General features: G+C 38.2%; 1 protein-coding gene across 2 annotated transcripts in view; it reads right to left on the bottom strand.

Annotated features, from left to right (window-relative positions):
- Nucleotides 1-15580, bottom strand: part of LOC143147009 (tRNA dimethylallyltransferase) — a 128073-nt gene that overhangs the window by 51281 nt on the left and 61212 nt on the right. For both annotated transcript variants that reach the window (XM_076311819.1, XM_076311820.1), the window contains one exon: nucleotides 8045-8180. In XM_076311819.1, coding sequence (XP_076167934.1) covers nucleotides 8045-8180 — 136 coding nt within the window. The remainder of the gene's footprint in view (nucleotides 1-8044; nucleotides 8181-15580) is intronic.

Below are 15580 nucleotides of genomic sequence, written 5' to 3' on the forward strand. Positions count from 1 at the left end.
TTTGTTACGTAATTGACGCCATTACCGAACGTATCGAAATATAATCGTTCAGCCTTTTCAATGCCGTGGGCGTTTACAAGCGTTCGATCGATCAGAGCACCATATACGGTGAACGCCTATAGGCGTTTCGCGAAGGTGGTCGATAAATGTGATTACGGAATTCTCGCAGACAACACGTGCTAGGTTTACCAAGTTCAGCACCGAAAGGGTTAAGCCAAATATTGTTCAACGACGCATAAGAGAGATTTGTACGGGTTATCGCAAACATTGACTTCTTTGGTTTTCAAGTTAAATAAATTTTTAAGCACAACTTGTGGTTTTATTACAAAGTTGTTGCGAAAACTATATTCCATCTCCTGACTCCCTTTGTCCACCTCATGATAAATATGTACTCTATTAAATGAAATTTATATATATATATATATATTTTTTTTTCTTTATCGCATAGTTTATTGTATCGTACATTATTGTACAGTCTAATATACTGTCAAGTACGTTTATTAGCTCAACTTATAATTTCGCATTCATTACAATCATTATTGAATTTCGCAATAAATCAAATAATAATTTAACGAATAGATGAGATATTTTTACTTTTCAATTTAAAGTTTCTCAATTATATTTATATTGCGTACAAAAGTGTATTTATTTCTTTGTTAGATCGAGTAGAAAATAAACACAAGAGGTCGATAAAAGGGGCGCGGTCGCTAATGGGGCCACTAACCAGACGAGAAATTATAAGTTACTGCTACATGTTTAGCTCAAATTTCAAGAAGTAACATTTTTCAAAAATCTTAAGATTCGATTAACAAAGTTCCGTCGGATTTCAAGATAGTTTCTTTTTAACTATTAGATAGTAATTTTCGTATAAAATTCTTTCAAATTGAATCCCTCGAATTTCCTTAAAAATTTGTTCTTCTTGCTACAAAGCGGAAAGAAAATTCAAAGAGAAGTTTTAATTCTATTTAATCCTCACGCTTCTCGACAGTACTATGATTTTTCGAAACGAATTTGTGAAACAAAATAAAAAATGTTCAATTTCATAGAAAAATCCAAATATTTAAACTTACGTTTTCCAATAATAAATATAATACGATAAAGGTGTTCTACAATTTTTAGGCAAAATTTGAAGTAACACGCGACAATTTTATTTCACCAACGGTTGGTATTAATAAAAAGAGTACTCCCGTACCAATTACGGGTTACGACCGTTTTCTAATTTTTCTGACGCAACGTCATTACATTTTTTATCGTTTATAAAGAGAACGGTTTCTGATTTATTTAATGAATTTTGCTTCCACTATGAAGAAATCTGGAACAAACGTAATTGGCTATTCGAACTTTCGGGGATCCTGTAGGATAACAAGAACATAATTGACGTGGGTGGAATTACTCAGGCTTTTATTTTAATCCGACCCATTTCCCTCTTGTCCTACGACGCGTCCACGTCGATAAATTGCTTCGGTGACTAATTGTGAGGCAATGGCTGACCACGTGTTATCAAAAAATCATACTCTCGATCGAATAAATAATAAAAATTCACGACTCGGAGAGTTTGACAAGAGGTAACCACGAATCGACCAATTTAGAAAGAAGCGTGGAACTCCCATAAATATGAAACAGAATTGGTTTGAAAAACTTTGAAAAAATGCGTACGGTGTTTAGAAATATTGCGACATATATTTTACCACATTCGTGTCACGGGTTTCGTAAGAAATGTCCCAGTGGATATAAAACTTCCACGGTGTGAATATGAAAATCATTGCAAATAAGAAGCCGGTGTTGCAACGAAAGTAGAATTAGTCATGTCCTACATTATTTCAATTTTAGTACCGTAGAAATTATGTGATCTGCGTTATCTGTAAATGTAATGCGTAAATCGTGTACCGCGTTGCGCATGAAACAGGATGAAACATCCAAACGCTTTTTATTTTTAATGCGAAAAAAAAAGAAAAAATAGCAAACGTCAAAGGTGACAATCATTCGTGCTGTGTTTGTTGTTTCTAACAAGTTTATCTTTGCATATCATCGATTTCCCTTGTACCAGTAGACTAGATACATATATCTATTTTATTATTATCAAGCATTCTCATTACTAATCAATCCTGACGTTCCTTTCTTCGTTCTATGCTATTTGTCAATCAGTTACGACACAGGGAGCAGACGAATATTTATATATATATATATATAAAAATAATATATACTTTCTTTTTCACTCCAATTTTAATATTCTATCATTTATTCTTGATAATGTGAATGCAGTACAAGACGAGAACAATTACGATTTCTGTGCGCAATCTTCTTCACTTCCACTTTCGAATAACGTACACGAAATACACTTTAGTATGCGAGTATCGAAGGTCTCCGCATAGTCAGGTTAGAGAGACCCTTTAATTTCAACGCGAGACAAGGATGTCATAAATTTGTCCCTCATACATAAAATTCCCCTCGCGTTTCCTAGCGACCCTTTTACGCGCAAACCGTGGACATGAAAACGCTTTAAGATCACCTACGAAGCTGATACAATGACATAAATTTGAAGACGAATAGAATTGATCACGGATACCGTGGAACGGGTAACCCACCCTTACAAGTAAACACCAATATTAACTTTTCGTTATGAATTCTATATCCGTTAACCTCTTTGAATCACTTTAATTACGTTCGGTATTATACATAGCAGTTCGCTGTAAGTGCTGCACGGACTTGCAGAATTGCCCCTCGAATTCTCACCGACTCGAAACTTAATCACGACTTGCTCATTAATTTCTGTTTACCGATGACACCGTGTTATTTTCCACCAAAAACCATGAAAAGTTTGTTTAAAAAACTTCCTTGTATCTCCAAGAGTTTTCAAGATACCATTAAAATCATCAAAACCGTGAAGAGTAATTTTATCTCCGATTATTTAATATTTGGTATCGAATGACCTTGAAATCTGAGGAAAAAAGAACCAATAAGGAAAAGTTTTTTCCTTATCGCCGTGTGTTTGCCACTTGGAACAATTTAATTTTACCCTGAAAAATTCACAAATACATAGTAATGAAAATGTTTAGATGCACCTACTTAAACGATACACGTTTTACAACAGGAAGTCCCTCCAGTAGAAAAAATGACAAAATTATCAACCGATATCTAAACGATACAGCGCAACTAACGATACTTCGGAAATACCGATATAACTGGTAAATCTATCCCGTTCCTCGCAATATAATCCCAAAGATTGGAATACTTCCACACGAAATCGTACACGCACGCTTCAATTGGAATGTGGACCATTCCTGACCAGGCCTGTACTCAAGAAGCATCGAAAAAAAAAACGAAACGTCGAAATGTCCCCGTGTACATTCCCGAAGCGTTTCTCTTGCTCGAAAGGTGAAATTTCGGGGTGCTGTGACGATGACGGATTTTATCGTGGCCAGCGTCCGAGGCCAATAACGGGAAAAGCAAATCGGTATCGCCTCTCACTCAACGCCGATAAAGGTGTGCGTGAATGGTCGCGGATACTTCGTAGAAGGTAGGTCTTTCCATTGGTACAGAAAAATTCAACATTCCAACGCGGCTGCTCGCGAAACGCAACCAGCGATCCATGGACGAACGACGTTAGACGAACGCCGTTACTTAACGACCGTCTTTTTCAGGGAAAGTTCAGACCGACGCGTTGCCACAGAACGAACGAGAGAGTCACCTAGACGATTCTCGAGGATGAACGGTAGAAAGGGGCGAAAGGAATTCGTTAGCGTCCTGATACCTGCTTCGAAGCCATACGATCTCTATACCGTAACGTCACGATTCTGTGACGAATTCAACCGCCTGGAACCCAACACACAACCGACATCGAACGGGACGCTATCTTACGAATTAATTAGACACAGTGCGCGTGCGACAGAAATGATCTATGTTCGAACCAAACGATATCAAAAGATTCGATAGAAACGATTCGTTTCGTTCCGTCCTGGACAGTTTTGCGTTTCAATAGTTTTGTAACTGGTGGAAACTTCATTTTGATAATTAATATTTTGAAAACGCTACCTCGTAGTCTTTCAAGATTTTGCATACCTCGTATACTTTCGGGAGAAGTACAGATGTCGAAATTAAACGAGATCGAATAAAAATGATCGAAAGACAGACGAGTATAAATAACGAGTGAACTCGTTAATCGGTAAATTTGTTGAATTTTTGTTCGTGGTCTCGTTATAAAATTGTTCGTGGAACAGTCGCCAAGGATATTGAAATACATCGACACCTGGGATTTTCGAACGTACGAGAAAGACTACAATGAGACGTCTATAGGTTTGCATTCAGGTGAAAGGTGGTCATTCTGTGCATTTCGTAGATACACAGATATAAATTGCTCGGACGCAAAAATAGTTACAACTCGGAAACGTGGCGAAGTGGGTCATACGTTTACCAACTTCCTTTTATTGTTTTACTGCCAAGAATCTAGATAATAATATTTTCTAGGTCGTAATTCGATAGGTTGGTATTTTTGATTAGATGTTTTCCATCTTTATTACCAAAGATGAACGATTAACTTGCCATGTCGTAAGAAATAACCGATTGGGGAATTTTTAGGTTTCGCAATTAGAAACTGAAAATGTCTCCGAGTGTAACACTTGAAACGCGTCTATTCTGATTTCACGTGTAAACCATAAACCATTCCTTTTTAGGGGATCGAGAGAAGTGAAAGAGTAACAAAGGAATATGGACCGATCGAATGACCGAATGAGCGTACACGTACATTTTGCAATTGAATGTTCCCTTATTCCGCACAAATTAATTTCTTCGAGAGTACAAGTGATACATAATAAATGTTATTAACGTTGATATAACAAGATATAAAATGCAAATTCCATCGATGCAGAGAAAGTTCTTTTAGACACCTCCGTGTACGAACGAAATACTATAATAAACCGAACGGTCATAACTAATCGGAACTTATCGTCTAGTAGTGTACGGAATCCATTTTAACTGCAGTCAATGGTTTCCCGATGTAAATACGAATTGTGTAAATTGAGTTTCTTGCTATAAAACCGTAACAGTGAAAAAAATAAAAACCAGTTACGTAGGAAATACATTCGCTTACGTAACCGTGGAATTTCTATCTTGATAAGCAGATAATTCTACGACCATTATAAAATTATTATTCCACCGTCGTTCCGTAAAATTGACGGAAAAAGGAAGAAAAAAAGAAGAAAAAAGAAAGAAAAAAAAAAACAAAACGGTCAGGTTCGAGTTTCTTTCAACGATAGAGATTTGAGAAGGAAAATTACAGAGAGAATAGCGTAAAAATGCATTTGCATAGACCATTAACTTCCATAATGGTCGTAATCGTAACAACGAGTAAACGAAACACGTCCCGCGAGCGTACAAGTTAGCGAGCAACGGAGGCGAAGAATGCAACGATTGTTGCACAATTTTTCATTATTTGTATACATCGACGAGCGTTACACAATGACCCCTTCGGGGAAAGTTCGGATTTGCCCTAGTCCAGGTGAAAGAAATTCTCGAACGGCTGTTAGTTACAACCGCAATACGCAAGGCCGATGGATCGGCTTCCGATTTCGAAACCGCGGTACGAATAGCTCGTCGGTATCTGGAATATGGCAGTTCCTAGCGTTCAGCTATTCGCGTCAATGAATTCTGCAAATTTTCACACCGTGATAGTCATCGATAGACATTATTGCGCAATCCCGAGCGTTCCGTTGGATCGCGACCTCTAAAGCGGACCGAATTGATTTATCGCGTAATAAAATTCCGCGTAAAGTGGAACTTTGCATCGATCGGTTTTATTGATATCTTGCATTGGTCCACGGGTGCAATACGCGATAAGTAAATACGTCGTAGATTCTTGCAACATTCGCGTGTGTTTGGAATCGTGAAACGGGGACACGGCCAAGATGGTCGAAAATGAAAAATCGCCGAAATAAAACAAAAAAAAAAAATAATAATAATAATAATAATAATAGTAATAGAATGACGTTCCGTAACGTACGACGCGAACACGTCTGAAATTTCTGAATCGACAACAGGCGATTAACAATGAACGAACGTTTAAAATTCATCGACTCGAGTATTTAACCAAGGATTTCGAATTCTCGGTGTACCGTATCTCTATTTGGAACACGGAATGAAGTATCAACGATAACGCAGTGGATTGCTTTGGTGTGTCTGAGAGAACGATTAACTAAACAGCAAAGCGCCGACGGTCCGATAAATTTTATCGTTTATCAAGGAACATAAACGATGTTATGGGAACGCGGTATAGTTATTTTTAATTCACTTGCAGCCTTCGACGCGGCAGTTGATACGATCATTTTTCGTTGCAACTGTAAAAAGACCTCGGGCAAAGACGCGAGTAGAGAAACATATTCTTTAATACGCGATAAAAATTATTACCGTAACTCGGAGTATGCTGCCAAGTTTAAGCGTTTTTGTATCGCGCATAATCGACTTTGGTTTATAAAGCGGTGTATTTACCTGGAACTGAAATTGTTTTTTCATAGATTTAAAATGTTGGTATTCGTCGAACACGATGCAACTCTCTCTGTTTAAATAAATATCGAAATATTCTGTAGATATATTTATATAGACGGTATAAGTGTATATATGTGTAATTATTAATTGGTTACGGTGGTAACTTATAATAAAAGTGTAAAAAAATCCCAACAATAATAATCGAAGCGCTAAAATGCTCGAATCGTTACATTTTTATCGCAGTCTCTAAATTTCTTTTCTAGTATTCTTTTTTCGTGACTGCAGAAATAATATTCGTAACCTCGAAAAGAGCACAAAACGCAATACTCAATTTTACCTCGTAATATATACTACCGTACACAATAACTTGTTACACACAAAACGGAACATAGAAATATGCGTATCTCTGAAAATACCGAAGCTAATAAAAAAAAGAAACAATAAACCCGAAATAAATTTTACAATAAACCTACTTCCCCGATTCCTATCTTTCTCTCTCTTTCTCTCTCTCTTTGGAACTCTAAAGTGTTTATCCTACAGGTTCTCTATATCCCCTCGATATCTTCCCACGTTAAATATCACGACAATCTGAACCCCGTATCTGCGCTCTTTAACCTTTTGGCTCACGATTTTTCATTTCTCGAGATAAAAAAAAAAAATGATTGTCGGTAGACCAGCACGTTGAATTATTTCACACTTTTTAACATTAACGTCGAGTTCCTACATTGATCCCTTTAGCAGCTTCGAGTTGTACCGAACTTAGAAGATTACGAACAAAACGATTTACGGTAAATTTTTGAAATGCGTTAACTTTCTTACAGAACTAATGGAAACGATTGCCACGACTCGTGGTATAGGAAAAAAGCACTGTTTTCCTTGTAATTGAAAAATTGACACAAATGGAAATAATACTTCCTACTTCTTACAGTTTCTTCTTAACTATTTTTAAAATTATCTTACAAAACTGAACATCTTGATCTACATCCTTCTCCCGAACCGATAATCGCTTCCCGATTGGTTTCCCGATGCAAAAAATTGCAACTCCGTTTAAATTCAATCTTTCACTCGGAAGAGTATAGAACAGTGCGCGTTTAAAGTAAACGGTAAGAAATGCAAGGAAACGTGAAATAACGTTTAAAATCGATCTCCAAATCCGTGTTAAAACGTGCGATGTTCAAGGCGCCGAATCGAAAGGGTTAACGAAAGGTTTCGAAAGAACATTGTCAATCGTTGGACGAAGCAGTGCGCGCGATCGGGAGTTTGCACATACGTCGGCCATTCAGCCTCGTAATAAACGAAACCTCAATGGACGAATTATCTCTTCGCGGAGCTGTGCGTTAACAGCTCGCGCGAGCATAACGGCGGGGCGATAAACTTTATCGTTTATCAAGTAGCACAATGTTATGAAACGCGGCACGATTGCTTCGGTTCGTAGGCTCGCGTAGCCTTGAAAACGGTCGACCAACGCTGTCACGCTTCTCTCGGGACAGTTTCACAGGGGAGCGAACGAAAGCTGGCTCCCCGAACGATCAATCACGTGACGAAGACACGCGTCCCATCGACTTACCTGGTCGCAACGGAGCCACAGAATAATGGAGTTCGTATGTCTCAGGGGACCGCCTAATCCGGAACCACCGGCTCTACGTTGAACTGTCAAAAGTTCCGAGTGTCGTACGCCGTACAACTCGAACACTTCCAGAGACCTGCAACTCGAACAGAAAGCAAATGTTATCGGGAGAGTTCACCGAGATCTGTGTTTCGGCGATAGCTCGACTTTCGTATCGTTCGTACGTTTTTCCTCGTCTTCTCGTCGTTCGAGATCGCAACAATGTTGCGCTACTCGGTCTTATTACCAAGCAAACAAAGTTATCGCTGATTGTTACAGCTGCTCCGACCAATAATCTTTCTAATACGTGTCTCTCGTCGATGAGAGAAGTTAGTTTTACCAAAGTTGCGCAACCGCTCGGTTTAACGTGTTTATCGTATGCGTTGAAACGGTAACATTTTCAACGTAACGCACGCATGTACGTTTCATCGTGTTTATTCGTCGCTCTTTTTCTTTTTTTTTTTCTTTTTCTGGACGATACGAAGAGTCGGGAAAGGTAGTTCCCCGTGTTTGTTGCTTTTCAAAGCAAACAACCTAAAAGTGTAACAAAGTTATTCATTATTTTCAACGTTCCGACTCTATTTACGAACTCTCTTTAGGAAAATACAAAATGATGCGAAGACAGAGGGATCGGATTTTTTCGAAGCAAAATCTCTACATTTCTTACCGTTTCGTGTACGAATGCAATTGAACTACTTTTGAATTAAATTGTTCCACGTATCGTAATGACGTAAATAATGACGATACTTTAAAACATTTCTACGTGTTGCGCGACGATATACTTTTGAACGTGGTAATAAACATAAAATGTTAGATACATATTTAAACGAACAATGTTTTACAAGTTAGTAACGTAGGTTCGAATTATTTGCTCTCAAAATGAATAACGATTGGACTGTCCTTTCCAATTTTTCGCGACCTTTGCGGCGAAGAAAAGAACAAAATAATAAACACGATCAAACGTACATACGTCTTTTACGGTTTCTTTGCGCGCGAAGAAATTTCAAAGAAAATTCTGTATTCCTTCTTTTGTAGAATAGTTGATTCTTTTACTTCAGAAATTTGCTTCGAACTCCCACTTGCAGAGAAACTATTTTCCTTATACAGGTTGCATTTTCATATCGAAGAAGATATTCTGAGAATTACTATTAATTTGAAATTACTAGAATTACACTTTGGAAGAATTTTTTAAATTAAAAACAATACGTGAGATGTGCAAAATTATTGTACCCAGAGTCTCCGTGCTGTCAGTATTCGGTATTACAAGAATGATATGTAAAAAAAGAAATAAGGTATAAGAAAAGTTGTACACTTTTTCAGAAGAATATAATCGATTAAATTAGTTTCCAAAATTTGCGATAGATTTTGAATTGTAAAAATAATTTTTCCTCGCCTTTAATGATCTCGGGGGGAAGAAAAGGATAAATCGCTACATTGAAAACTGTAAAAGAATACGCAAGGCAAAACGATGTTTTAAAATCAACGTGGCTTAGTGTGTTAGTACTAGTATTCACGTGTTACGAGCCACGTTTCGATTTTAAGGTATATACAGATTACATACTTTTTTTTTCGCCATTTTGAGCTTCGCGTAGTTTTCTTTCGTACTGCATCGGAGATAATCGATCATTGAACGAAAACTACGAAAAAGTTTTCCAAGTATCTACGAATATATCGCTTCTGAACCCCGAGGAATAGAACTTTCATGAAAATGGCGCGACGAATAAATTTTTAGAACGAACGAGTGTTGTAACAAGAAATAAATAGTCCCATTAACGGAGAAAACGGCATTATACACACCGTAACATCCTGTATTATTTATTTAGCAATACTACTATTAATTTTACATTAAAATAACACAATTAATTAAGTAATGTACATGTTTATCGCAGCGTAACGCAACACGATGCACTATACTAGGCATATCGTGCAACACTATATATTTATTACCGGTAGTGGTAAAAATAAGGGACATCACGCTCCGTAGTTCCGGAGACCGAATCATTTATCTTCCTTTAATTATTAGAGGTAAACCCAATAAACTTTCATACATATTAATATACTTTTACGATCGTCGTTTATTTTTTATGTATCCGTTCTTCGTTCGAATCCTTTTTTAATCGATCCAAGAACATCGTGTAATTAAAATAAAATAACTCGTTCCTATAACTTCGAAGACTAATAAATTTCCTCGTAGAGAATTATTAAACGACGAATTTATAAATTTTTCGTATTCAAACGGATCGATGAAATTGGTGACTTTTAAGTAATTAACAGATCGTTTGTAACTTTACTTGAGAAGTTAATATTCGCGGATCGTTCACCGATTCACTCGCAATTAATTGTAACACTGATTTTCACAATATTGAAAAAATTACAATTGATTTCGATCTTATTTATGGCTCGTCCCAGATTGCCGAAAGAAACTTCTATTTTTGATACGATTATCCGAATTCATCGTGCTGGTCAAACGTTTCGATGTGCAAGCGTAATCGCAAAAAGGGTTACGATAACATTGGAAAATATATCGGATTAATGTGTTATTTCGAAGAAACAAATAAATTGAACGAAAAAGTAGCGTGACTGCCGATAAGGATTTGTTTATTAGACAAACGCACACGTACGCGATACCGGTGCATCTTGCGATGAGTCGATGCATTGTACGAGGAAACGGAAATAGAAAAGATGTAACACAAAAGCTGACTAATTGCATAGTTCTTGAGTTACCAACAGATCCTCCGTATCTATATATCCAGGAAGATTAAATCCCTGTAAAATACAATACTTCCGACGGCGTACACGCCAATTTAATTGATATCGTCACGAGCGACACAATTATTTCCCGATACATTATCTACTGACAGTCACATGACTGGCGCCACCTACAATAGATCGTTAATTTTTGCTGCGATTGCGAGGTAATCATCGAAACACACGTCGAGTGATTATCATTGTATAATTACATAGAATTGTGCAACATCTGTAACTAATTAAACGCGATACAAGTGGTAGTACACCAAGACGTGGCTCTCGATCGCCGTGGTAAATATTTATAGTAAACTCTCGATGGTTTTCGTTCATTGAGGAAAAGAATATACTTCGAACATACTTTTCGTCGAACTCTGCGACGATACATCTCGATGCATCGATAAATCTCGAAGCGAACCGGCCAATCGGCTCGATACAAATTCGGCGTGCTCGATTTCAAAAGTCGTACATTTTCCCGTTTGCGACCTGTGGCAAACCGTGTCGCGATCACGTGCAGCGTATTATCCAACGTACTCATTTCTGTCTCACTTTCATGATGAACGGTCGATGAAATCCGATCGGCTGCAGGAATCGGCCCCCGATGGAGAAACCGAGACGGGGATCGGAATTTTTTGAAAGTGTCCTCCGCGTCCGTGAGTATTCGTTGCGTATGATTTGTATCGCCGATGGAAGCGTTCCCTGTTCGATGTTGAAAACATATAATACCGTGGCATTGGAACGTGTAGAACCTATCACCAAATATCTTTCGTTCGCGTTCGACGTCCACGTCGCGTAATTCTTTCGCGATTGACGTTCATGCGATCGTGAATGCACGGATCCTGTTTCTGGCTCGCTCTCGCGATTAAATTGCTTCCGAGCGAACGACAACTTCACGACCGATATAACCCAACGTAACTTTTATTGTAACCGTTTGTGTTATATTTTTCGCGAATATATATAAAACACAATGTGTTTGCTTTTTCTGTAGCCTTTTGTAATTCTAATAGGTATATATTGTATCGTATACCTCGTCAGGTAGATAAATGTAGACGTATCATAAATTAAAGTCTCGATAACTGTTGCTAATTTGCTATCGAGCAATTGCGTGCATTCAGATCTGCCTTTGTAATGATAATTAATATTCACGATATTTTCAAGTGCGTCGCGGTACAATGCAGAACAATTCGTATCATTTTTGCGGCTCGGATGGACAAAGTTGAGAGAGAAAAATATTGTACATCCGGACAAGGTTCATCTTTCGTTGATGAATTTCAGCGTGGAAATTTTCAGACACTCGATATTCCCATCTACCAATTCGTTTTTACTTCGATTTAAAAAAGTTCCATTTTTTTTATCGATCTCTATATCGTTGAAGTAGAAACTGACATGTTCGTTCATCTGGGTTATAGTTCTCCACTGTAGAATTAGGAAAATTGACGCAAAGTATTCCTTTACAATGAACACTTATTCCTTTTGGCTAACATTTACAAGACGTGATATTCTTATCGATAATAAAAGATTCATTTGTCTTTTAATTCATAAGATGATCAAGCGAGACGAATATGCGATTTTGTTTTACGTTACAATAAAATTACACAACTTTACAAGCTCCGTGTATTTCATTGCTTTCGTTTACATAATAAGTAATATTGCTATCGATGCGAAAGTTTACACGTTCGTTGTAAAATTTTCAGCAAATGGAAACTTCTTTCTTACGCTTCCTTCTTCGAGCGAATATTTGATCGCTATCATTTTAATATCCAGATAATAATACATTTGGCACGTACATATTTATACAATTATCTTTCATACGTTTCAATGATACTGAAATATAAAACGAGTGAGATTCAATTTTATTCGAACAAGGGCTCCCGACGGTCGAATTAAACCGTATGAAACGGAATTAAATTAAATCGATGTAAATTAAACAAACGTCGAATACGGTAAAATTACACAGCGAATCAAAAATTGATATTAATTTGCACAATTCCAGACGTACCTACTGTGCAGTAATTTCAATTCAATTCGGCGTTAACTTTAATTTTTAAATTTCATTCGGATCCCCCGTAATTTCACGATATTGAATTTGAATTTTCGAGACGAATCATCTATTTCATAAATGAACATTCTCAACGTTACCGCGAACCGATTCGAGGAATACAAAACCGACGTAGCGCTTATTTTCGGAATTTACACAGCGGCTCTGCACGTCCGTAATCGAAGTTTTTAACGTCTAAACATCCGGTACAGTAACCCGATAATTAATCCAATGCCATCGCAAAACAGCAACGATCACTGGGTCAAAGACAGCCGCTCGCTACGATACCGTATTACGATCTACAATATGAATCCAAAGAAATGAAATTCTTGTCATAGTCCGTATAATGCGGTACAATATCGCTTAATATTTCTTGCTTCGGCTGAAAGAATTTCAGTAGACAAACCACTCGATCGTAACATTCGATCGATCGAACGAACCATGAATTTCTAAGAAAAAAAAATGAATGCAAATCACTCACTCTATTTACACCGATACGAATTTATTTTAAAGTCCGTTCATATTAGGCACGATTCGATCAATTCATATTAGAATACGATAATGCATGTTGCGTTATAGTTCTTTGTCATTTTCCCGTGAAATTCGTATTTTTTTAACATCGATAAGATAAGAAACGTTCATAAGAAGAAACGATTGTCGGTTTTACTTTGACTGAGAACTCGCTAAAGGAAGGGTCAGCACGTTCAAATTATTTAAATGAAACGTATTTTCAATCGTGCAAAAAAGGGTACTCTACCGTTATACGTATCACTTTGCGTATCGTTACCCTTCGTTTCCACTTATTTCTTTATTTCTAACGTTACTTTAGTAAAATAACGTTCGGTAGTTAACGTCCTTTGACCGATAGGATCGTTCGAACGATACGATTGCGATCGAATTGAAAAACTTGCAAACAGCGAGGTTGAATCGAGCCCAACGTTCGAATACCCTTTTTCCACGATGCAACGTCGACTCGTGAGCTACGAGTCGTTCGTTTTTTATCCGAACTTCTATCAATGAACCGTCATTCTGGTAGTACCCGGTCAAAGTACGGCAATTCTTGTCCTACTGTTTCATCCGCTAAATTATTAAATTGATCCGAGACCCAACCGACCGGACAGAGTTCAACTACGGAACGTCCAGATGTCGGAACGAAGGCGATACAAAGTTCCTTATTAAACTCCCACCACGGGCGAATAAAACCCGAGTCTTGTGAAAGAGTAGGCAGATACCGATGTTATCTCGCGACATTGCGACTTTATCGTTAGTTTTGACCCCCGTCCCGATAATACGATCCCTCTCCTTTTTATCTGCTTTCACTCTTTCCCGCGTGCGCGGAGCGTCTCTACTTTTTCAAGGAGCACAAGTCGCGCCGGCGTGGATTGCGCAATCTTGCGAGACGGCCGTGCAATCGGCGGGAATTGGAAAAGGCGCAAGGTGGGAAGCGAGCGGAAAAGCGGACTTTCTCTCGAGACAAGTTAATCCACGATCACCCTGGCCACCGTGTATTACGTCACGCCCACGTCCCGCAGAATTAACGGGCCGGACAAATTGTCCAAAGAGGGCCCAACGAAACTTCTCGTGCCTTACTTTGCATTCCATCCGTGGTTAACGATCTGCGAAGAAATAACTCGTCGTGAAATTTGAATAGAAAATTTTGCAAGGTCGGAGAAAGACGATTTTTAACTCTTGGATGCAACGTGGGTTTACAAGGCGATCGAATCGTTTCACCGCGTGCGAAGAACGCCCATCGGCGTTCGACGAGTGTGCTTCACGAATACAGGTATGAGATTTCCGCACAGGGTGTTGCGTCGAGCGTTGGGATCTCGCAGAGAGAAGCATTAATTAGAACGTTGTCGACCTTGATCGTTAAACATTGCAAGCGGTACAGAGTTTATTGAAGGAACGAACGTTCGAAATACGCGACAATATCTTATGTGTACCTCAGAATCGATATTTTGAAAATATGCCCCCAATTGTAAAACGAAACGTACGTTTCTTACGATCGTTCGAATTATTTCAAGTCCAACTGTCCTATTCGAGGGATAATGTGCAGTTAGTTGAACACCCGCAGCCTGGTCATCGCGTAGCCCGAGTTAGCAACGCATCTAGTCCGTAGCAGAGATCCGTCACTGTTTCTCACCGTCTTCAAGGCTGTATTGCATGCAAATGAAACGCGGCTTTAATGTAAATTTAATGGACACGCGAGCAACCATTCTGGACGAAATAAATGTAACGCGCGCGTAACGTTTATGGAAATCGTGTAAAGTCGGTGGTCCCACAGTTCGATCCACTTTATTTTCGGTCCGCGATTTACACAAATGTCCCGAGCTATGTATGTCCAGCGAAAGCTGGCCAAGACGCATGTTTTCATGGTCGAGCTGTGAATAAATTTGCGGCCGAAGATGTGGGATGATGGCGAAATCTCTAAACGTCGTTTAGACGATGACGTCTCAAATTTTTCTTACACGATGCGATACACGGGTTTAGATAAAAAATAATTTCGAAAATAACTTCGAATTATTTCTTCTTCGAAATGTCGATGAGTCACATTTTCTTCGTGTCGTCTTCCTTCTTTCTTTTTTCTTTTTTTTCTTTTTTTTTGCGAAAACTCGTAAGAATATGTATCAGTGTTCCTCCGCGGGTTCTTTTTTTTTTCTTATTTCTCAGTAGGTCAACGAACTTAAAGCTGCTACTTAGGCTAGTACTTATCA

This window comes from Ptiloglossa arizonensis, chromosome 5 (assembly GCF_051014685.1).
Source record: "Ptiloglossa arizonensis isolate GNS036 chromosome 5, iyPtiAriz1_principal, whole genome shotgun sequence".
In the NCBI taxonomy this organism is placed as follows: domain Eukaryota; kingdom Metazoa; phylum Arthropoda; class Insecta; order Hymenoptera; family Colletidae; genus Ptiloglossa; species Ptiloglossa arizonensis.